Source organism: Stenella coeruleoalba (assembly GCF_951394435.1).
Source record: "Stenella coeruleoalba genome assembly, chromosome: 1".
Taxonomy (NCBI): Eukaryota; Metazoa; Chordata; class Mammalia; order Artiodactyla; family Delphinidae; genus Stenella; species Stenella coeruleoalba.
Window position 1 is genome coordinate 129,256,034 of NC_137169.1, and position 23,938 is coordinate 129,279,971.

Genomic DNA, 23,938 nt, shown 5'->3' on the forward strand with positions numbered 1-23,938 from the left:
ATATATTTATAATTATTCTGACTCAATTTAGAAATGTGTAAAATTATACCCCCAAATTTATAAAATGTATGAAATTTGTGACATTGCTACAAATTATGAAAAATTGCATTTTTCTTATTTGGAGTCTTCCTATCTTGTTAATTAATTTATAAAATTCAAAACTGGAATTTGAAAATTAGAATTTCACCAAAATGAAAATTCAAACCATCTGAAAGTCAAGTCTTAACACACAGTCATAAAGTTAGATGTAAGTTAACTATTTTTAAAAGTAATGTCACAAAAAATAACTCAAAAAATAGTTTTCATTTTGTGTTAATATTGAGTTTTGTAGCTTAGTTGAGAAGGTCATGCTTGATGAGAACAATTGAGATTCCTTTCCGAAAATTCTACTCCAAATTTCCACATAGCAATACTTTTATTGGTATGTGTCTGTTTATATATGTTGTGCGTATATACAATTCCTATTTTATCATATTGTGAAAAATGCTGCATTAACAATAACATCGGTTGTAGGCTATTTTCCAACTGCTGTCTTCACATAAAGACAGTGACTTTAAGAATGCCATGATCGTGTTAAGAGCCTCCCCTTTTACTTAGAGTAAGCTCCAAACACTTTACAATCCATTCCTTGCCTACACTTCCAATGTCATCTATCTGCCCCTGGAGTTGGAGTCAATACAGAATTTTTAAAATAGGTCAATTTCTTTGCTGCCTCGGCTGTTGCACAGACCCTTATCTCTATGCTGAATGAATGGTTTCCAACTTTTCTTTGCATAGATGTCTTCCTGTAGGAACTAGAGCCTTCAGTCCCCTCCTATTTTCTAAGCGCTTGGATTCTTTTGTTCTTCGAATACAATTACTTGGAAAATATACTAGAAATATTTTACCTTTTGGTTCATTATTTACCTTAATCATTTGTTGTTTTTTCATAGTGGAATGAAAGCTCTTGAAAGGCAGGTCCCCTGTTTGTATCTTTCACCATTTTTCTCTTAGCCTACTTCTAGGACATATTAGGTGTTTGTTGACAGCCTGAAAAGTGAAAATTTGTGCCCAGAACACTGTTGAACAAGCCTGTCTCTTTTCCGTTATAAATTCACTCTGTATGTCTGTCTGAAATCTCTATTTTTAATCTTTTCTACTCTGCCTAGTGTTCTTTCTCCTCCTTCCCCTGTGCACCACTTAATCTCACATGACTCTGTCTCCTACCTCAAAGGAAAATAGAAACCATCAGCGACTGCTTCTTTTCAGCATTAGATTTACACATCCATTTTCCTTCCTTCCTCCTGATAGGAAGTTGGAAGTAGAGCTGTTGCCACCAAAGCCCAGGATTTTCTCAGCAGCGCGGGCTCCTTTCCCTTCTCCTTCACAGGGAACTTCCTGTGTTCAGTCTCTGCCTGCTCCCCTCTCTAGCATATCCTCTTCAGCGTTCAACACACTCTCATCTTTCCCATTAAAACAATTCTTTATTCAGTGCGTAATTTCCCTAGCAATATATCCTGAACCTCCTCTTCTCTGCCACAAGCAAATCTTTTGAAAGAATTATGTCCACATGCTGTGATAAGTTTCTTATTAATCATTTTTTCAGCAGGTTCTATGTAGGTTTTTCCCTGTCTACTCCATCCAAAACCATCTCTGTTGCAGTTTTTGTTGCCCTCTATGTAGCCAAATCCACCACATTTTTACAGTCTTCTAACGGGACATATCTACTGAATTAGAAATATTCACCACTCTAACAATCATAATAATGTAATTAGATGACAATTTCCTTGATTTTATTGTATGGCAGGCATTATGGCAAGAACTTTATATGAATAATTTAGTCCAAAATCCTTTGAAATATTAGAACATTTGTAATTACTAATCCATTTTCCAGATTAGGAAGTGTGAACAAAGCTTCAAATAGGCTTGGTTGTTGCCCTAAGATACATGCCTAGCAAACTGTAGAACTGGAGTTAGAACCCATCCAGGCTGACTCCACAGGATTCACCATTAGTTGATCTATTATACTTGCTTTACCTTTACACATTTTCTTCTCTCCACATCTATGAAACATTCATTTCTAAGTTTTTCCCCTAAATTCTCTGGGTTCTCCTTTTTCCTATCTACTTTGCCATCTATTCCTCTTTGTCTGACACCTAAATGCTGGAATGCTTCAGGGCTCAGTCTTGATCTCTCTTCTGTTTTCATTCTACATTCTTTCCCAATGTGATATCATTATTTATAGGGTGATGATCTCACAGGTGTGTCTCCTGGTTAGATCCGTGTATTCAACTCTGTAGTGGATATATCCAATTCTTATGGTCCATGGGCAGCCCAATCACAATGTGTTCAAGTCAAAAGTTGCCATGTTCTTCCCAAAGTGTTCTCTCTCCTGCCAGTAGCACCTGACAAAGTCATTCCCATTTACCTGCTTGCTTATGAAGCAATGGAGAGCAAGCACGCGAGTCCCTTGACTTTTTGCTCTTTTTGACATCCACCATTTAGTGACATTATCTGTGTTTTCTGCCAACGAAATATATCTCAAATCTACCCTCTGCTGTGCATCTCTTCAGCCATAACCTTATCTAATCCCCACTCTTTCTCACCCTACATGGCTTCCTGAAAAAAAAAAACTTTCAAGAATCCAAATAAAATTATATCATTCCTTTCCTTAAAATTCCTTATGACTTTTCATTAATCATAAAATTAATCCAAATGTGAACATGCCCTGAAGTAACCTGGATAATCTTTCCTTTGCCTCCTATCCAGCCTCAGCTCATAAAATTCTCCCACACCTTGAGTAGAATCCATTAACCTCGGTATTTCCCAAATATTGTTTTGTTGCCAAAGCTTTGCATATACTGTTCCTTTGGCTTGGAACATTCAACATCCATTCAGTTGGCCAGAGATTGAAGCCCTGTTTCTAGCCCTGGAGAAAAGACCGCTGATTGGCAAACATAAAAGAGATTCATGTCACTGTCCTCAGAACTTGTCACGGTGGGAAAATAAAGAGCTCCTCTCAGTACCTGCAGAAATTAATACTCAAGCTAGGAGGTATAGAGCAGAAACTCAGGAGCAAAACAGTTGAAGAGGTTGTAAGACACTGTCACTTTGGTAATGAGTGAGTCTTTGGACTTCAAAATTTCCCCTCCACCCAGTTTACATTAAAGCAGAAGGAGACATCTTGATTTTAATCATCATGCCTTAATAATGACTCTAGATCAGTCAAATTTGGTAAAAATAAAACATTTTTGATGATTATTGTTAATTATGTTCATCTTGAAAAGAATAACAGCTGTAAAGGAGTTCTTACCATAACATGCAGGTCTATCAGACCAGCCATTTTCACCACACACTATGGAGCCTGTGGTGTGTCCATCTCGGCTCTCATGCCCATCAAGGCATTCGTAGTCCAGGCTGTCATTGAGCTTAAACCATGTGCCATCACTTCTGGCTCTGGCATTCTCAAATACTGGCATATCACAGGATTCTAAGGGATAATGGAATAAAAAGATTTCATTTCTAATATTATTTAGTGGGCAATCTGATTAAGTTTCATCTCAAGGGGAAAGGGGGCTTTACCAATTAGTATGTGCTAATAAATTATGATGCAAAAATAATCCAAGAATACCAGTGATAGATCACTGTCCTGGAATAGTTACTCAAAATGAAAAAAGTATGTTTCTGTTATTGTTTTTTTTTTGTCTGCAACACACGGCTTGCGGGATCTTAATTCCCTGACCAGGGATCGAAACTGTGCCCCCTGTAGTGGGAGTGCAGAGCCCTAACCACTGGATAGCCAGGGAATTCCTGAAAAAATATGTTTCTACACAACATTTTTCTCAACACTTAATGTCTCTGAAATATTTCTTTTATGAACATTTTTCTCAATTTAATTATACTTATGCATTTTTCCCAGGCTAGTAATAAAATAAGCCATTACAGATGTATTGTACTATTTTTGTAACAGCATTTTCTGAATTAATATGCTGAACTTATTAGCAGTTGTGACATATATGCCAGAGAAAAATCGATTAATTGAAAAAAAGAGTAATTTTCAACAAGGTAAGTAAATTTTTAAACATTCTATAGAATTCTACTTTAAAACACACTAATATTTAAAGTCACATGCTGATTTTGCTTTCCCAAATATATTTCTAATGGTTGTGTATTCTTTTATGTTTATCAAGGTTGAATGCAGAAGTATTTCTATTATTTATAACAATTTACAAGAAAGTAAAATGTTTCTTTACAAGAAAGTAAAATTGAACAGTATCAATTTTCACTAACACTGTAATAGAGTGATGTTAATAAAGGTTTAAATAATTAATCTCAAATTTCATAATGTGTTATGTAGCCAGCCAGCTTAAAACTTTAAAAAATTAAAGCAAAACTATACTAGTAAAAACAAAAGTAATAGAGAAGTTTTCTCTTCCATGAAAAGAGTGTTAGAATGGAAAATTGGTCACATATTAGTATGAAGTGAGTTTGATATGGGGGCAAGTTTTATCATTTTCTCTTTGGCTAGTGCCCATATTAAGCATAGACATTGGAAAGAAAAAGAAATAAAATGTAAACAGTAGAAAGCGATATTTTGAATATCCACTTCACTTGAAGTGACTATGTAAAATATCACTTCAAAAATATCATTGTGCAGCTTTGGGGTGAATAAGATAAACTCAGCAAATTTTCCTTAGAAAATCGTCGTAAACATCTGTGTGGTGGGACAGAAAAACCTCTCAGCACAGCAGAATTTGGTCCTATCTAGAAGTGTTTCTGTGTCTCCACTTACTAGATGTTTATAAAGATTTCCTAACAGAGAGAATTTTTCTCAAGTGGATCTACCCTACAGTTTCAAACATATAAATTTTACAAGTTATATTATTTGAAGATTATGCACTATGGACTCATATCTTCACTTAAAACCATAACCTTTAGGCTTAGGAGGAAAGATTCTGACATAAAAGTCTCAAAAAATAAAATCAGATGCAATCGGCATAGAGGATTCAGGTTAAAATAAATGAGTTTATACCAGAATATAGGTATGTCTCCTAGCTAAATTAGTTTATAATCACGGGATGTGTTAAAGTGAAAAAACCTTGAAGTGAAGGATGCAATGATATTCTACCCTACTAGTAATTAATCATAAAAGGTAAAAAATGATACACATTTTAAAATTTATCTTTTCAAATACAGCCATGGGACCACATCAACACCTCATACCACCCCACCCCAGCAAAAAAAAAAAAAAGGGTAAAAAGAATGAAGTTAAAGAAAACTTCTCTAGAGTGATCATTAGGATAATGAATACAAAATAATCAATTACTTACTAATGCATACAGGTTGCATTGACCATCCACTTTGCAGACATGTAATTAATCCTGATGTATTACCATCTGCTGTTACATATCCTGGTTTACACTTATACTTTGTTTGTTTATTTAAAGGATATGTAAAGTCAGCTTCAGAAAAAAATCCGTTCTTAATTTGTATATCTGATTTTGAACATGTTTCTAAAAGGGAGAAAGCATAAAGAAAAGATAAGCATATATTTGATAAACATTTTATAAGGATGCAAATAATATAACTATAGAAAAATGGGGAGTCATTTATAAATGTAAACCTAGAAAAATTCTAATCATTTAAGTTCTTGTGTGAGAGAAAAAAATCTACGAGTTTCCAAAGATATTAAATCAAGACACTTTATTCATGTTTTTAGAACAAAGCAAGATTTAAAGTACTCAGAATCCTTACTAGGAAATTATTAGAAATCTGTTTGTCTAATGGATCTGGAATCCTACAGCATGTCAGAACTCTATTAACAATGGGTTTCCTTTCCCGGGACTTGTTCAAAACATTGCTTAGTCTGGATCTCTTAAGCAACCCAGAACACGGTTAACAAATTGGGGTATCTCAGATCAGGTGATGATCTCGGAATCTTCCACCACAGTTACCATAGCCTTTGTATCTGAGAATTTGAAATGTTTGTCATCAAAACTGGGTGCTTAAAGCCATGTCAATATATGGAGTTCAATGGAGATGACAATGATCAACACATGTATTCAGTCTACAAAGGACTAAATGATGCTTCGTCAAACTATGTATAACTAAACTTGAAATAGTAAAGTACATTTCTGTCACTTACTAGGTCTCTTCACAGAGCTCAGCTTCATTTATTAAATAACTCGTGGATAAAGAAGAAATCAAAAGAGAAAACTTTGAATATTTTGAATTGAATGAAAATAAAAACATGATAAGTAAAATTTTATGAGATTTATGAAATGACACGAAAGTGTGCTGAGAGGGGAATTTTAACATTAAATAGCAATAATAGAAAATAATAAAGATTGAAAATCTGTAATAGAAAACAATGATTGAAAATCAATAATTCTTTTTACTTAAAAACTATAAAAAGAAAAGCAAACAAACACAACATATATAAATTTGAAAGAATAGAGTGACATTAGTAAGATGGTGGAATAGGATGCCTCGACCTCTCCCCACAGACACACTGAATTAACAGCTACGCACGTATCAGCCCCCCTTATTCAAAACACTGGTTGAGAGGCTCCTGCGTTCAAGGCAAGTGAGAAAATGCTAAAATCCTAACTGTTAGGAAAAACTGAGACACACTCTCACAGTAAATCCCACCTAGGCACAGCACCATATAATTGGGAGGGAACCCTCAACTCCCAGCTTCTCCTGGAGGAGCAAAGAGTTTGAACAACAATCTAGGGCTCCAGTTTTCCAACGGCTAGTCCAGGGTCTGGCTTCTAACTCACCTGCCTCTGGGAGGGCCCAGCATTTCCAGTCTCCTGGGACTACTGAGGACAAAGTGGAATGGCTGTGCTAGCACTGCTCACAGGTCATCCCCTACCTTAGTGCAAAGGGAGCAGCTCCCAGTTTCTCCATGGAAGGAGTTAGACTACACATCTAGACCCTCATCCTTTTTTTTTTTTTTTTGTGGTATGCAGGCCTCTCACTGTTGTGGCCTCTCCCATTGCGGAGCACAGGCTCTGGATGCACAGGCTCAGCAGCCATGGCTCACGGGCCCAGCCGCTCCGCGGCATGTGGGATCCTCCCAGACAAGGGCACGAACCCGTGTCCCCTGCATCGGCAGGCAGACTCTCAACCACTGCGCCACCAGGGAAGCCCTAGACCTTCGTCTTTTCTGGCTGCTGCCTAAGGAACTGGCTCCTAACTAACCTCTCTCTGAGAGCTGATGAAGCCCAGAATTTGTTGATGCCTGGGGACTACAGAGAGCAAAAGCATGGTTTGGAAGAGCACAGGGTTTGAAGGAGCATGCAGGCATTTCCACAGCCCTTCTCCCCAGCTCAGTGCAGAGTGAGTGAGGGGATAAAGTCCAGCTCCCAGCTTCAGCAGCTTTTCTGGCTTCTAGGTCACCTGTCTCAGGACATAGATGGGAGTTGGCATACTCTAGACCCCTGGAAGATGCTAGGTACAAAGACAGCAGTTTGGATGAGCATAGAGGTTAGAGAGGCATCCAGAATCTCTGGCCAGGCTGACTGATGAAGGCTTTCTACTTATGAGTCCAGTCTGTGAAGACTAGGAGGTGTGGGTGTTTCATCTAATGCACAGATATCAACACAGAGATTCGAGAAAAATAATAATAGAGAAATACGTTCCAGTCAGAAGAACAAGATAAGTATCTATAAACCAACACTAACTAAATGTAAATCACCTGTGATTTCCCCAACAGAGATTCAAAATAGCAGTCAGAGAGCAAAAAATTTGACAAAAGAGTAAAGCAGAGGTGGTTTGGGCCTGACATATGTCCCAGGTGAGTGTCACGGGCAGCTCCCATGTCCAAGCCTAAGTACTCAGCTTCTTCCCTTGCTTCTGATGTTCGCCCTCTTGTAACTAAAGCTTGTGGGTTTATTACTAGGGAATATTTAGAAATAAAATACATTTTTCAGTGGCAAAAAACCCCCAAAACAAACAGAACCCCCAAAACCCACAAAATAGCCATCATAAACATGCTTACCAAGGACAGGAGAGCAATACATGTACAAAGTAAGAATTTCAACAGAGAGATAGAAAATATAAAAATTACCAAAAGAGAAATGGTAGAACTGGAAAATGTGATAAATAAACTGAAAAATTAAATAAAGGGGTTCAACAACGAACTAGAACAAGCAGAAAAAAGGATCAGTGGACGCAGAGGTCACTAAAAGTAATTGACTCAGAAAAGCAAAAAGAAAAAAACAGTAAAAAAGTGATCATAGGTTACGGCACTTATGGGACACTGCCAAAATGATCACTATATATGTTACAGAAGACTGAGAAGGACAATAGAGAGGGAAAGGGGCAGAAAACTGAATCAAACATATTAAAACAACTGAAAATGCACTAAATCTGGGAAAGGAAACAGACATTCAGATCCACTAAGCCCGAATGAAGTGAGATGAACTGCAAAAAAATACAACCCCCCACCCCGACTGATACACATAATCAGATTGTCTAGAGTCAAAGACAAAGTAAAATATTGAATCAGCAATAGGAAACATCACAAAGAAGGGAACCGTAAAACCACCAGGTGACTTTACAGCAGAAACGCTGAAGGCCAGAAGGGAGTGGGATGATACACTCAAAGTGCTAAAAGAAAAAACTGCTAAGAATACTATACCAGCAAATTGGACCATCACAAATAAAGGGGAGGTACAAATATGACCAGACACACAAATGCTTAGGGAGTTTATCGCCACTAGATGTGCATACCAAGAAATGTTAAAGGCAGTTCTTCAAGTCGAAAAAGAAGGGTGCTGAACACCAGCACAATAGCATAAGAAAGTATGACACTCACTGGTAATGGTAAATATAGAGACAAATATAGAATACAGTGATGGGTAAATAAGTTTTTTGAAAAATAGGTCTTTATTGGAGTATAATTGCTTCACAATACTGTGTTAGTTTCTGTTGTACAACAAAGTGAATCAGCCATACGCATACATATGACCCCATATCCCCTCCCTCCTGAGCCTCCCTCCCACCATCTCTATCCCACCCCTCTAGGTCACTGCAAAGCACCGAGCTGATCTCCCTGTGCTATGCTGCTGCTTCCCACTAGCTATTTTACATTTGGTAGTGTATATATGTCGATGCTACCCTTACTTTGGCCTAGCTCCCCCTCCCACCCCGTGTCCTCAAAGTCCATTCTCTATGTCTACATCTTTATTCCTGCCCTGCAACTAGGTTCATCAGTACCCTTTTTTTTTAATATAGATTCCATATATATGTGTTAGCATACAGTATTTTTTTTTCTCTTTCTGACTTATTTCACTCTGTATGACAGACTCTTAGGTCCATCCACCTCACTAAAAATAACTCAATTTCGTTTCTTTTTATGGTTGAGTAATATTCCATTGTATATATGTGCCACATCTTCTTTATCCATTCATCTGTCGATGGACATTGAGGTTGCTTCCATCTCCTGGCTATTGTAAATAGTGTTGCAATGAACATTGTGTGGTACATGTCTCTTTTAGAATTATGGTTTTCTCAGGGTATATGCCTAGTAGTGGGATTTCTGGGTCATATGGTAGTTCTATTTTTAGTTTTTGAAGGAACCTCCTTACTATTTTCCATAGTGGTTGTATCAATTTACATTCCCACCAACAGTGCAAGAGGGTTGCCTTTTCACCACACCCTTTCCAGCATTTATTGTTTCTAGACTTTTTGATAATGGCCATTCTGACTGGTGTGAGGTGATACCTCATTGCAGTTTTGATTTGCATTTCTCTAATAATTAGTGATGTTGAGCATCTTTTCATGTGCCTCTTGGCCATCTGTACGTTTTCGTTGTTGAAATGTCTATTTAGGTCTTCTGCTCATTTTTTAACTGGATTTTTTGTTGTTTTGATATTGAGCTCCATGAGCTGTTTGTATATTTTGGAGATTAATCCTTTCTCTGTTGTTTCTTTGCAAATATTTTCTCCCATTCTGAGGGTTGTCTTTTTGTCTTGTTTATGGTTTCCTTTGCTGTGCAAAAGCTTTTAAGTTTAATTATGTACCATTTGTTTATTTTTGTTTTTATTTCTGTTACTCTAATAGGTGGGTGAAAAAAGATCTTGTTGTGGTTTATATCAAAGAGTGTTTTTCCTCTAAGAGTTTATAGTGTCTGGTCTTACATTTAAGTCTTTAATCCATTTCGAGTTTATTTTTGTGTATGGTGCTAAGGTGTGTTCTAATTTCATTCTTTTACATGTAGCTGTACCGTTTTCCCAGCACCATTTATTAAAGAGGCTGTCTTTTCTCTATTGAATGTTCTTGCCTCCTTTGTCATAACTTAGTTGCCCATATGTGTGTGGGTTTATCTCTGGGCATTCTGTGCTGTGGCATTGATCTATATTTCTGTTTTTATGCCAGTACCATACTGTCTTGATTACTGTAGCTTTGTGGTATAGTTTGAAGTCGGGGAGCCTGATTCCTCCAACTCCGTTTTTCTTTCTCAAGATTGTTTTGGCTATTTGGGGTCTTTTGTGTTTCCCTACAAATTGTAAAATTTTTTGTTCTAATTCTGTGAAGAATGCCATTGGTAGTTTGATAGGGATTGCATTGAATCTGTAGATTGCTTTGGGTAATGTAGTCATTATCACAATATTGATTCTTCCAATCCAAGAACATGATATATTTCTCCATCTGTTTATGTCATCTTTGATTTCTTTCATTAGTGTTTTATAGTTTTCTGAGTACAAGTCTTTTGCCTCCTTAGGCAGGTTTATTCCTAGATATTTTATTCTTTTTGTTGCAATGGTAAATGGGAGTGTTTCCTTAACTTCTCTTTCAGATTTTTCATTGTTGGTGTATAGGAATGCCAGAGATTTCTGTGCATTAACTTTGTATCCTGCAAGTTTACCAAATTCCTTTATTAGTTCTAGTAGTTTTCTGGTGTCATCTTTAGGATTTTCTATGTATAGTATCATGTCATTTGTGAAAACTGACAGTTTTACTTCTTCTTTTCCAATGTATATTCCTTTTATTTCTTTTTCTTCTCTGATTGCCATGGCTAGGACTTCCAAAACTATGTTGAAGAAGAGTGGCAAGAGTGAACATCCTTGTCTTGCTCCTGATCTTAGTGGAAATGCTTTCAGTTTTTCATAATTATGATGCTTGCTGTGGGTTTGTCATATATGGCCTTTATTATATTGAAGTAAGTTCCTTCTATGCCCATTTTCTGGAGAGTTTTTATCATAAATTGCTGTTGAATTTTGTCAAAAGAGTTTTCTGCATCTATTGAGATGATCAAATGGTTTTTATTCCTTAATTTGTGAATGTGGTGTATCACACTGCTTGATCTGTGTATATTGAAGAATACTTTCATCCCTGGGATAAATCCCACTTGATCATGGTGTATGATCCTTTAAATGTGCTGTTGGATTCTGTTTGCTAGTATTCTGTTGAGGATTTTTGCATCTATGTTCATCAGTGATATTGGCCTGTAACTTTCTTTCTCTGTGATATCTTTGGCTGGTTTTGGTATCAGGGCGATGGTGACTTCACAGACTGAGCTTGGGTGTGTATCTTTCTCTTCAATTTTTTGGGAGCATTTGAGAAGGATGGGTGTTAGCTCTTCCCTAAAAGTTTGATAGAATTTTCCCATGAAGCCAACTGCCCTGGACTTTTGTTTGTTGGAAGATTTTAAATTACAATTTCAATTCCATTATTTGTGATTGTTCTGTTTATATTTTCTATTTCTTCCTGGTTCAGTCTTGGAAGGTTGTATCTTTCTAAGAATTTGTCCATTTCTTCGTGTTTGTCCATTTTATCGGCATATAGTTGTTTGTAGTAGTCTCTTATAATCCTTTGTATTTCTGCAGTGTCAGTTTTGATTTCTTTTTCATTTCTAATTTTATTGATTTGAGTCTTCTCCCTTTTTTTCTTGATAAGTTTGGCTAAAGGTTTATCAATTTTGTTTATCTTCTCAAAGAACAAGCTTTTAGTTTTATTGATTTTTGCTATTGTTTTCTTTGTTTCTATTTCATTTATTTCTGCTCTGATCTTTATTTCTTTCCTTCTACTGAGTTTGGGTTTTCTTTGTTCTTCTTTCTCTAGTTGTTTTAAGTGTAGGGTTAGATTGTTTACTTGAGATTTTTCTTGTTTCTTGAGGTGAGATTGAATTGCTATAAACTTTCCTTCCTCTTAGATGGCTTTTGCTGTGTCCCATAGGTCTTGGGTCATCATGTTTTTGTTGTCATTTGTTTCTAGGTATTTTTTGATTTCTTCAGTGATCTCTTGGTTATTTAGTAGTGCACTGTTTAGCCTCCATGTATTTGTGTTTTTTACAGTTTTTTTTCCTGTAATTGATTTCCAATCCTATAGCGTTGTGGTCAGAAAAGATGCTTGATACAATTTCAATTTTCTTAAATTTTCCAGGGCTTGATTTGTGACCCCAGATGTGATCTATCCTGGAGAATGTTCCGTGTGCACTTGAGAAGAAAGTGTATTCTGCCACTTTTGGGTGGAATGTTCTATAAATATGAATTAAATCTATCTGGCCTATTGTGTCATTTAAAGTTTGTGTTTCCTTATTTATTTTCTGTCTGGATGATCTGTCCATTGGTGTAAGTGGGGTGTTAAAGTCCCCTACTATTATTTTGTTACTGTCAATTTCTCTTTTTATGGTTGTTAACATTTGCCTTATGTATTGAAGTGCTCCTATGTTGAGTGCATAAACATTTATAATTGTTATATCTTCTTCTTGGATTGATCCTTTGATCATTATGCAGTGTCCCTCCTTATCTCTTATAAGGCTTTATTTTAAAGTCTATTTTATCTGATACAAGTAACGCTACTCCAGCTTTCTTCTGATTTCCATTTTCATGGAATATCTTTTTCCATCTGTTCACTTTCAATCTGTATGTGTCCCTAGGTCTGAAGTGGGTCTCTTGTAGACAGCATATATATGAGTCTTGTTTTTGTATCCATTCAGCCTGTCTGTGTCTTTTGATTGGGGCACTTAACCCATTTACATTCAAGGTTATTATTGATATGTATGCTCCTATTACCATTTTCTCAATTATTTTGGGTTTGTTTTTGTGGGTCTTTTTCTTCACTTGTGTTTCCCACCTAGAGAAGTTTCTTTAGCATTTGTTGTAAAGCTGGTTTGGTGGTGCTGAATTTTCTTAGCTTTTGCTTGTCAGAAAAAGCTTTTGATTTCTCCATCGAATCTGAATGAGATCTTTGCAGGTAGAGTAATCTTGGTTGTAGGTTTTTCTCTTTCATCACTTTAAGTATATCCTGCCAATCCCTTGTGGCCTGTAGAGTTTCTGCTGAAAAATCAGCTGATACCCTTATGGGGATTCCGTTGAACGTTATTTGTTGCTTTTCCCTTTCTGCTTTTAGTGTTTTTCTTTGAATTTAATTTTTGACACTTTGATTAATATATGTCTTAGTGTGTTTCTCCATGGGTTTATCCTGTATGGGACTCTCTGTGCTTCCTGGAATTGAGTGACTATTTTCTTTCCCATGTTAGGGAAGTTTTCCACTATAATCTCTTCAAATATTTTCTCAGACCCTTTCTTTTTCTATTCCTCTTCTGGGACTCCTATAATTCGAATGTGGTATGTTTAGCATTGTCCCAGAGGTCTCTGAGATTGTCTTCATTGTTTTCATTCTTTTTTCTTTATTCTGCTCCTCAGCAGTTATTTGCACCATTTTGTCTTTCAGCTCACTTATTTCTTCTTCTGCCTCATTTGTTTTGTTACTGATTCCTTCTTGTGTATTTTTCATTTCAGTTTTTGTGTTGTTCATCTCTTTTTGTTTGTTCTTTAGTTCTTCTAGATCTTTGTTAAACATTTCTTGTATCGTCTCAATCTGTGCCTCCATTCTATTCCCGAGATTCTAGATCATCTTTACTATCGTTACTCTGTATTATTTTTCAGGTAGATTGCCTATTTCCTCTTCATTTATTTGGTCTTGTACTTTTTTACCTTGCTCCTTCATCTGTGACATATTTTTTTGCTGTCTGTTTTTTAAATTTTTTTAATGAGTGGGACTGTGTTCCTACCTTACTGTTGTTTGGCCTGAGGCTTCCAATACTGGAGTTTATAGGATGTTGGGTAGACCTGGGTCTTGATGCTGAGATGAGGACCTCCCTGAGACCTCACTCTGATGAATATTCCCTGCGGTCTTAGGTTCTCTTTTAGTCCCATGGTTTGGACTTGGAGCTCCCACGGAAGAAGATTTGCCCAACCCCTGCCTCATGGGGCATCCAAGATCCCCCAAGCCACGTGGGGTGGTAAATAAAAAGAGAACATTAACAAAGTAAAAAATAAAATTAGACTAGGAAACTAACAGATATATTAGAAAGAATATAAAAATAAAAATACAGATGAATCAACAACCGGGAGGTACCTCAGTACCACAATAGTACAAAAGCGGAGGAGGGAAAAGAAGAAAAAAAAAAGAGAGAGGAAAAAAAAAGGAGGAGGAAAGCCTTGGCTGTGGAGGGTGGGGCCTAAGCAAGGGCGAAGTTTGGGTGGTGGGCAGGGCCTATGCTTAGGACCCACAGGGCTAGAAAAGGCCCTGGGAGCTGTGGGGGGTGGTGCTTAGGCTCAAGGAACAGAAGGGGCACAGGCGTGCCCCCCATCCCTGGTCTCAGAGGGCAGGGGACCTCACCTGGGAGCCCAGCAGGCTTCCTGGGCTCGAGTGGGTGGGGTCATTGTCCTCTGCTCCTCTCCTGCTCCTCGGAAGTGTCCCTCCCACCTGCCTCTCCTGATCTCCCTGACCTCTGGAGTGCCAATCCTGTCTGGCCTCAACTTCTCCTCCCCCTTCCATCCCCCCACATCCTAAACGTTCACTTGGGGGTTCCTCCTGTCTCCTGGGGGGTCAGAGTCCCCCACCAGCAGCCAGCAGGCACCCTAGTGGTGGGGAGATGCTAACTCCACGTCTCCACACAACACCACCTTGACACTGCCCCCCACATCACTTTTAATGCTAGTATAAAAGTTAAAAGGCAAAAGTATTATGAATAAATATAAAAAATTATATAAATGGTTGCAAACAAAATTGGATGTAAATTGTGGTGTCAACAACTTAACATGGAAGGGGAGAGCGATAAAAGTTTACAACTGTAAAAATTAGATATTTTATGTAAGCTCCAACAAGAGTATACCTATACATTACATCAAGGAAAAGAGAAAGGAATCAAAGCCTACTTAAACTGACAAACAAACAAATAAGGAAACAAACCCAATGAAACAAAGGAAGATAGCAAGAAAGCAAAAGAGAGACAAAAGAACTACAAGACAAACAGAAAATAAGTAATAAAATGATAAAAGTAAAAAATTATTGGGCTTCCCTGGTGGCGCAGTGGTTGAGAGTCTGCCTGCCAATGCAGGGGACATGGGTTCGTGCCCCAGTCTGGGAAGATCCCACGTGCCGCGGAGCGGCTGGGCCCATGAATCATGGCTGCTGAGCCTGTGCTCCACAATGGGAGAGGCCACAACAGTGAGAGGCCCGCGTAGCACAAAAAAAAAAAAAAAAAAAAAAAAAAAAATTATCAACAAAAATACTTTAAATGTAAATATATTAAATGCAACACTAAAAGACATAAACTGGATGCATGGATAAAAATACAAGATCCACCTTTATGTTTTCTATAAGAAACTAACTTTAACTTTAAGGAAAAACACAGGCTGAAAATATAAGGATGAAAAATGATATTCCATGAAAATGGTAACCAAAAGAAAGCAGGGTAAGTGATATTTGTGTTAGACAAAATAGACTTTAAACCCTTACCAGAAAACATGGGATCATGGTGACACAAGACATTCATTGTTTTTGTTCCTGATCTGACAACAGAAATTTGACATCCATCCACAAACAAACCTGTCTTTGAGGGAGGTGTGGGACTCAACACAATATGCCAAGGGACCCAGGAGGTGTCTCACCCACATACGCATGAAATAAAAGGCAGAAAGATCTCTGTCCTGACTGTGGTGTCTGCAGTGGCCCATGAACCAGCTCTATCCTCTCTCAGCCTCAGTCCAGTAGTCACTGGAAACACTACCTTAAACAGTCACACGTGGAGGAGAGTACTTATGTGAAAGTCCAGGTTTTCACAGGAGGAGCTGCAGCACACACTGGAGAAAAAAATATATGTTTGGATTCATTGGACTGGGTAAGAGGAACAGCTCAACTTTACCTTCATCACCCCTCCCCCAAAGGAGGCACAGATTAAGGCTAATAGAAAACTTCCTGGGCCCCTGATTTCTCCCACAGGGGAAAGGGGGAGTGTGTGTATGATTTTGCAGCTTCCTCATCTGTATGGGATCTGCCAAAAGGCTCATTTCTCTTTCATTCCGTCCAGAGTACTAATAATGAGCTATATGTCTGGGAGTCAGGAAGAGGCTATGAAAGCAGAAGACAGGACACTTACAGAGCATTAAAGGGAGGCTGATCCTACTAACTGCATTGCAAACTCCATCGAAGAACTCACTCAAAAGCTGCTGGGAATGCCTCACCTTCTTATTCACTCAACTGGCCCACTGGCCCCTTCAGGGCTCTGTCTGCCTCACTCACACACCCTCCCATCTTGTGGCCAGCCCCTGTGGGCACAACTGACATTGGAGGTAAAAGCAAGCTTTGATAGACAGCTAGTGAGCACACACAGAAATCTGGCTCAAATCTGTGGGCCAGGGAGAGAATACAAGATTAAGATGTAGTGCCATCTTTGGGGAAACAAAAGACAGGCTGTCAGCACCCATCCTGGTGCATTGTAGGATCTAGACAAGGCACACAAGCACAGAAGTTCTGCCACTAGAGGGAGAAGAAGTGTGAGCTGGTGTTCCCATAGAAGATCTGAGATAGTCTAAAAGTCTGTAGCAGGGCTGAAGGAAGTTTTCTCACCCCCAAAGGAGACTGGTACTTCCAAAGCAAACACAACAACACTAAACTTCAAGGAACGTGAAATCAAGTAATATGGCATCAACAAAGTATCACAACAATCTTCAGTATTCAAACTCAAAGATTGGAGATCTGTGATTTACCCAATGGAGAATTCAAAATAGCTGTTTTAAATAACTCAATGTGCTACCAGAAAATACAGGAAGACAACTGAAAAACATCAGGAAAACAATACATGAACAAAATGAGCAGTTTACCAAAAAGATAGAAATCCAAAAAAAGAACCAAAGAGAAATTCTGGTGCTGAAAATTCCAATGATGAAATGAAAATGCAATAGAGTAGCATCAACAACAGAATGAAACAAGCAGAAGAAGGAATCTGTAAGATAGATGACAGATATAATGAAGTTATCCAGTCAGAGGAGAACAAAGAAAAAAGCATGAAAAAGAATTAAGAAAGGCTACATGATATATGGTATGTCATCAACAGAACCAATCTGTGAATTATTGAAGTTCCAGAGGAGAAAAGGTGGAGATGGGGGCAGAAAGCTTATTTAAAGAAATAATGGCTGAAAACTTCCCAAATCAAGGGTGAGATTTGAATATCTAAGTTCATGACATTTTTAGGTGACCAAATAAAATTCAACATAAAAAGGTCCTCTACAACACATGTTATAATAAAACAGAAAAAATCAAAGAAAAAAGAGAAGTCTTAAAGGTATCATGAGAAAGAGACCTTGGAACTTACAACAGAACCCTCATATGGCTCTAAGTAGATTTCCCACCAGAAACCTAGTGGGCCAGGAGAAAGCCAAGTGCTGAAAGAGAAAATTGCCAACCAAGGATACTTTATTTGGAAAATGTCATTTGGAAATGAATGGAAGATAAAGACTTCCCCAGACCAACAAATACTGAGGGAATTGAACACCAGTAGTCCTGTCTTACTAGAAACACTGAAAGGAGTTATTCAAGGTAAAGTAAAACAATGCTAATTAATAACATGAAAATACACAATACACTGGTAAATTTATGTATACAGTCACATTCAGAATACTATAGTACTTTGATATGGAATGTTAAACACTTAACATATTAAAGTTAAAGGACAAGAATATAAAAATGATAGCAACAACTATTGGCTAATAAGTACCCACTATAAAAAGAGGCAAATCATGACATCAAAAATATAAAAGGGTGGGAATTCCCTGGTGGTCCAGTGGGTAAGGCTCCGTGCTCCCAATATAGGGGGCCCGGGTTCGATTCCTGGTCAGGGAACTGGATCCCACATGCAGGCCGCAAGAAGTCCGCACACTGAAACTTAAGATCCCACATGCCACCACTAAGAGCCGGTGCAGCCAAATAAATAAATATATTTTAAATATATATATATACAAAAGGGTGGAGGGTAAAAGGAAAGAGTTTTTGTATGTGGTTGATGCTCATGTTTCATCAGTATAAAATAGACCGCTGACTCTGTAAGATGTTTTATTTCAGTCTCATGGTAAACACAAAGCAAGAAACCACACTAGGTTCACAAAAGGTAAAGAGAAGTTTATTAAAAGCATACCACTATAAAAATCATTAATTCACAAAGGAAGGCAGTCAGAGAGGAAGAAAGGAATTAGGAAACTACAAAAGAGTCTTAAAAAAAGAGATGGTATTAGTAAGTCATTACCTATCAATAATTACTCTAAATAAAAATAGATTACATTCTTCAATAAAAAGGCATAGGATGGATAAGATGGAGGAGTAGGAGGACGCAGAGTTCGTGTCTCCTCATGACTAGGGCACCTAGGAGGCGCTGGTGGGGAACTTTGGACACCTAAGGGGAAGGGAGGAACCCCTATGTGACAAGGTAGGACGTGGAGGGGGTGAGGAGGAGGAGAGGAAAAGTGGAGGCGGGATGGGACAGGCATGCCTGAGGGGCAGCTGGGGGAGGGGAGGCATTACCATGCTTGGAGGGGCCAACTCACAGTGAGGGAATCAGTGGGAATGGGGAGAGACCTTCAGGGGATCAGGAGATAAGAAGGGAACATGGCCAGTGTCTCCCCTGCCCACTCTGACCCGGCAAACCTGCTGGAGGCCTGGGCCTGAAACTCTGCACTCCTGGGCCCCCTCTGGCAGCACAGGCCCTGAGCCTAATCCCCGCCACCCCCAAGGCCTTTTCTGGCCTTCTTTTCTTTTCTCTTTTTTTTTTTTTGCCATGCTGCATGGCTTGTGGGGTCTTCATTCCCAGGCCAGGGATTGGGTCTGAGCTCCTGTGGTGAGAGTGACAAGTCCAAACCACTGGACTAACGGTGAATTTCAGGACCCAGGGAATATTAATCGGTATGAGATCTCGCAGAAGTCCTCATCTCGGCACCAAGATCTGGCTCCACCCAACTGCCTACAAACTCCAGTGCTGGACACAGCAGGCCAAACAACCAGCAAGACATGAACACAGCCCTACCCATCAAAATAAAAAATGAGATGACAAAAAATATGTCACAGATGAAGGAGCAAGGTAAAAACCTAAAAGACCAAATAAATGAAGAGGAAAAAAGGCAACCTACCTGAAAATCAATTCAGAGTAATGATAGTAAAGATGATCCAAAATCTCAGAAATAGAATGGAAGAATGGATTAAGAAAATACAAGAAATGTTTAATAAGGACCTAGAAGAACTAAAGAATAAACAAACAGTGGTGAAAAACAAAATAATGGAAAATGGAAAATACACTATAAGGAATCAATAGCAAAGTAACTGAGGCAAAAGAAAAAATAAGTGAGCTTGAAGATAGAATGGTGGAAATAACTGTCAAGGAGCAGAATAAAGAATGAAAAGAAATGAGGACAGTCTCAGAGACTTCTGGGACAACATTAAAGAAACCAACATTCAAACTGTAGGGGTCTCAGAAGAATAAGAGAAACAGAAAGGGTCTGAGAAAATATTTGAAGAGATCATAGGCAAAAACTATAAGTTTTAGTTTTAGTTTATAAAACTAAACTACAAGTCCAGGAAGCACAGAGAGTCCCATACAGGATAAACCCATGGAGAAACATGCCAAGACACACATTAATCAAACTAACAAAAATTAAATTCAAAGAAAAAAATACAAAAAGCAGCAAGGGAAAAGCAACAAATAATGTTCAAGGGAATCCCCATAAGGTTATCAGCTGATTTTTCATCAGAAACTCTGCAGGCCAGAAGGAATTGACAGGATATATTTAAAATGATGAAAGGGAAAAACCTACAACCAAGACTATAATACCAAGCAAGGATCTCATTCAGATTCAACACGGAAATCAAAAGCTTGTCAGACAAGCAAAAGCTAAGAGAATTCAGCACCACCAAACCAGCTTTACAACAAATGCTGAAGGAAATTCTCTAGGTGGGAAACACAAGAGAAGAAAAAGGCCCACAAAAACAAACCCAAAAAATTAAGAAAATGGTAGTAGAAAAATACATATTGATAATAACGTTGAATGTAAATGAATTAAATGCCCACCAAAAGTCACAAACTGGCCGAATGGATACAAAAACAAGACCCATATATATGCTGCCTAAAAGACCCCCACTTCAGATCTAGGGACACATACAGACTGAAAGTGAGGGGAGAGAAAAAGTTATTCCATGCAAATGAAAATCAAAAGAAACCTGGAGTAGCAATATTCATATCAGATAAAATAGACTTTAAAATAAAGACTGTTGCAAGAGACATTAAAGGACACTACCTAATGATCAGGGGGTCAATCCAAGAAGAAGATTTAACAATTATAAATATTTGTGCACCCAACATAGGAGCACTTCAATACATAAGGCAAATGCTAACAGCCATAAAAGGGGAAGGCGACAGTAACACAATAATAGTGGGGGGCTTAACACCCCACTTACACCAATGGACAGATTATCCAGACAGAAAATAAATAAGGAAACACAAGCTTTAAATGACACAATAGACCAAACAGACTTAACTGATATTTCTAAGACATTCCACCCAAAAGCGGCAGAATACACTTTGTTCTCAAGTGCACACAGAAAATTCCAGGATAGATCACATCCGGAGTCACAAATCAAGTCTCAGTAAATTCAAGAAAATTGAAATCCTTTCAAGCATCTTTTCCAAAAACAATGCTATGAAATTAGAAATCAATTACAGGAAAAAACTAAAAAATACAAACACATGGAGGCTAAACAATACACAACTAAATAACCAAGAAATCACTGAAGAAATAAAAGAGGAAATCAAAAAATTCATAGAAACAAATGACAACAAAAACATGACGACCCAAAACCTATCAGATGCAGCAAAAAACAGTTCTAGCAGGGAATTTTATAGCAATTCAATCCTACCTTGGGAAACAAGAAAAATTTCAAATAAACAATCTAACCTTACACCTAAAGCAACTAGAGAAAAAAGAACAAACAAAACCCAAAGTTAGTATGAAGAAAGAAATCAAAGCAGAAATAAATGATATAGAAATGAAGAAACCAATAGCAAAAATCAATGAAACTAAAAGCTAGTTCTTTGAGAAGATAAACAAAATTGATAAACCTTTAGCCATACTTATCAAGAAAAAAAGGGAGAAGACTCAAATCAATAAAATTAGAAATGAAAGAGGAGAAATCAAAACTGACACTGCAGAAATACAAAGGATTATAAGAGACTACTACAAACAACTATATGCCGATAAAATGGACAAACACGAAGAAATGGACAAATTCTTGGAAAGGTGCAACCTTCCAAGACTGAACCAGGAAGAAATAGAAAATATAAACAGAACAATCACAAGTAATGGAATTGAAATTGTAATTAAAAATCTTCCAACAAACAAAAGTCCAGGGCAGCTGGCTTCATGGGAAAATTCTATCAAACTTTTAGGGAAGAGCTAACACCCATCCTTCTCAAACGCTCCCAAAAAGTTGCAGAGAAAGGTACACACCCAAGCTCATTCTATGAAGCCACCATCGCCCTGATAACAAAACCAGACAAAGATATCACACACACAAAAATTATAGACCAATATCACTGATGAACATAGATGCAAAAATCCTCAACAGAATACTAGCAAACAGAATCCAACAGCACATTAAAAGGATCATACACCAAGATCAAGTGGGATTTATCCCAGGGATGCAAGGATTCTTCAATATATGAAAATCAATCAATGTGATACACGATATTAACAAATTGAAAAAGAAAAACCATTTGATCATCTCAATAGATGCAGGAAAAGCTTTTGACAAAATTCAACACCTATTTATGATAAAAAATCTCCAGAAAGTGGGCATAAAGGGATCGTGCTTCAACATAATAAAGGCCATATACAACAAACCCACAGAAAACATCATTCTCAATGGTGAAAAACTGAAAGCATTTCCTCTAAGATCAGGAACAAGACAAGGATGTTCACTCTCACCACTATTATTCAACATAGTATTGGAAGTCCTAGCCATGGCAATCAGAGAAGAAAAAGAAATAAAAGGAATACACTTTTGAAAAGAAGTAAAACTGTCAGTGTTCACAGAAGACATGATACTATACACAGAAAATCCTAAGGATGCCACCAGAAAACTACTAGAACTAATCAATGAATATGGTGAATTTGCAGGATACAAAATTAAAGAACAGAAATCTGTGGCATTCCTATACACTAACAATGAAAGATCAGAAAGATAAATTAAGGAAGCAATCCCATTTACCACTGTAAGCAAAAGAATAAAATACCTAGGAATAAGCCTACCTAAGGAAACAAAAGACCTGTATGCAGAAAACTATAAGACACTGATGAAAGAAATCAAAGATGACAAAAAGAGATGGAGAGATATATGATGTTCTTGCATTGGAAGAATGAATATTGTGAAAATGACTATACTACCCAAAGCAATCTACAGATTCAATGCAATCCTTATCAAATTACCAATGGCATTTTTCACAGAATTAGAATAAAAAATTTTACAATTTGTATGGAAACACAAAAGACCATGCATAGCTAAAGCAATCTTGAGAAAGAAAAATGGAGCTGGAGGAATCAGGCTCCTGGACTTTAGAATATACTACAAAGCTACAGTAATCAAGACAGTATGGTACTGGCACAAAAACAGAAATATAGATCAATGGAACAGGATAAGAAGTCCAGAGAAAGAACCATGCACATATGTTCAACTAATCTATAACAAAGGAGGCAAGAATATACAATGGAGAAAAGACAGTCTCTTCAATAAGTGGTGCTGGGAAAACTGGATGGCTACATGTAAACTAATGAAATTAGAACACTCCCTAACACCTTACGGAAAAATAAACTCAAAATGGATAAAAGACTTAAATGTAAGACCAGATACTATAAAACTCTTGAAGAAAAACACAGGCAGAACATTCTCTCACATAAATCACAGCAATATCTTTTTTGACCCACCTCCTAGAGTAATGAAAATAAAAACAAAAATAAAGAAATGGGACCTAATTAAACTTAAAAGCTTTTGCACAGCAAAGGAAACCATAAACAAAATGAAAAGACAACACACAGAATGGGAGAAAATATTTGCAAACAAAGTGACCGACAAGGGATTAAGCTCCAAAATATAGAACCAGCTCATGCAGCTTAATATCAAAAAAAAAAAAAACCCAACCCAATAAAAAAAATCAGCAAGAGATCTAAATAGACATTTCTTCAAAGAAGACATACAGATGGCCAAGAGACACATGAAAAGATGCTCAACATCACCAATTATTAGAGAAAAGCAAATCAAAACTGCAATGAGGTAACACATCACACCAGTCAAAATGGCCATCATCAAAAAATCTACAAAGTATAAATGCTGGAGAGGGTGCGGAGAAAAGGGTACCCTCCTACACTGTTGGTGTGAATGTAAACTGGTACAACCATTATGGACAACAGTATGGTGGTTCCTTAAAAAACTGAATATGAGCTACCATATGATGCAGCAATCCCACTCCAAGGCATATATCTGGAGAAAAGTATAATTCGAAAATATACATGCACCTCCAATGCTCATTAAAGCACTATTTACATCAGCCAAGACATGGAAGCAACCTAAATATCTGTTGACAGATGAATGGATAAAGATGTGGTATATATATATAATACATATA

At 37.5% G+C, this 23,938-nt stretch overlaps 1 protein-coding gene across 2 annotated transcripts in view; it reads right to left on the minus strand.

Moving 5' to 3' along the window:
• LOC307198240 (complement factor H-like) overlaps nt 1-23,938 on the minus strand; it is a 125,252-nt gene that overhangs the window by 31,076 nt on the left and 70,238 nt on the right. For both annotated transcript variants that reach the window (XM_079945008.1, XM_079945009.1), the window contains 2 exons: nt 5,310-5,492; nt 3,293-3,469 (listed from right to left, as the gene is read on the minus strand). In XM_079945008.1, the coding sequence (XP_079801134.1) occupies nt 3,293-3,469; nt 5,310-5,492 (360 nt within the window). The remainder of the gene's footprint in view (nt 1-3,292; nt 3,470-5,309; nt 5,493-23,938) is intronic.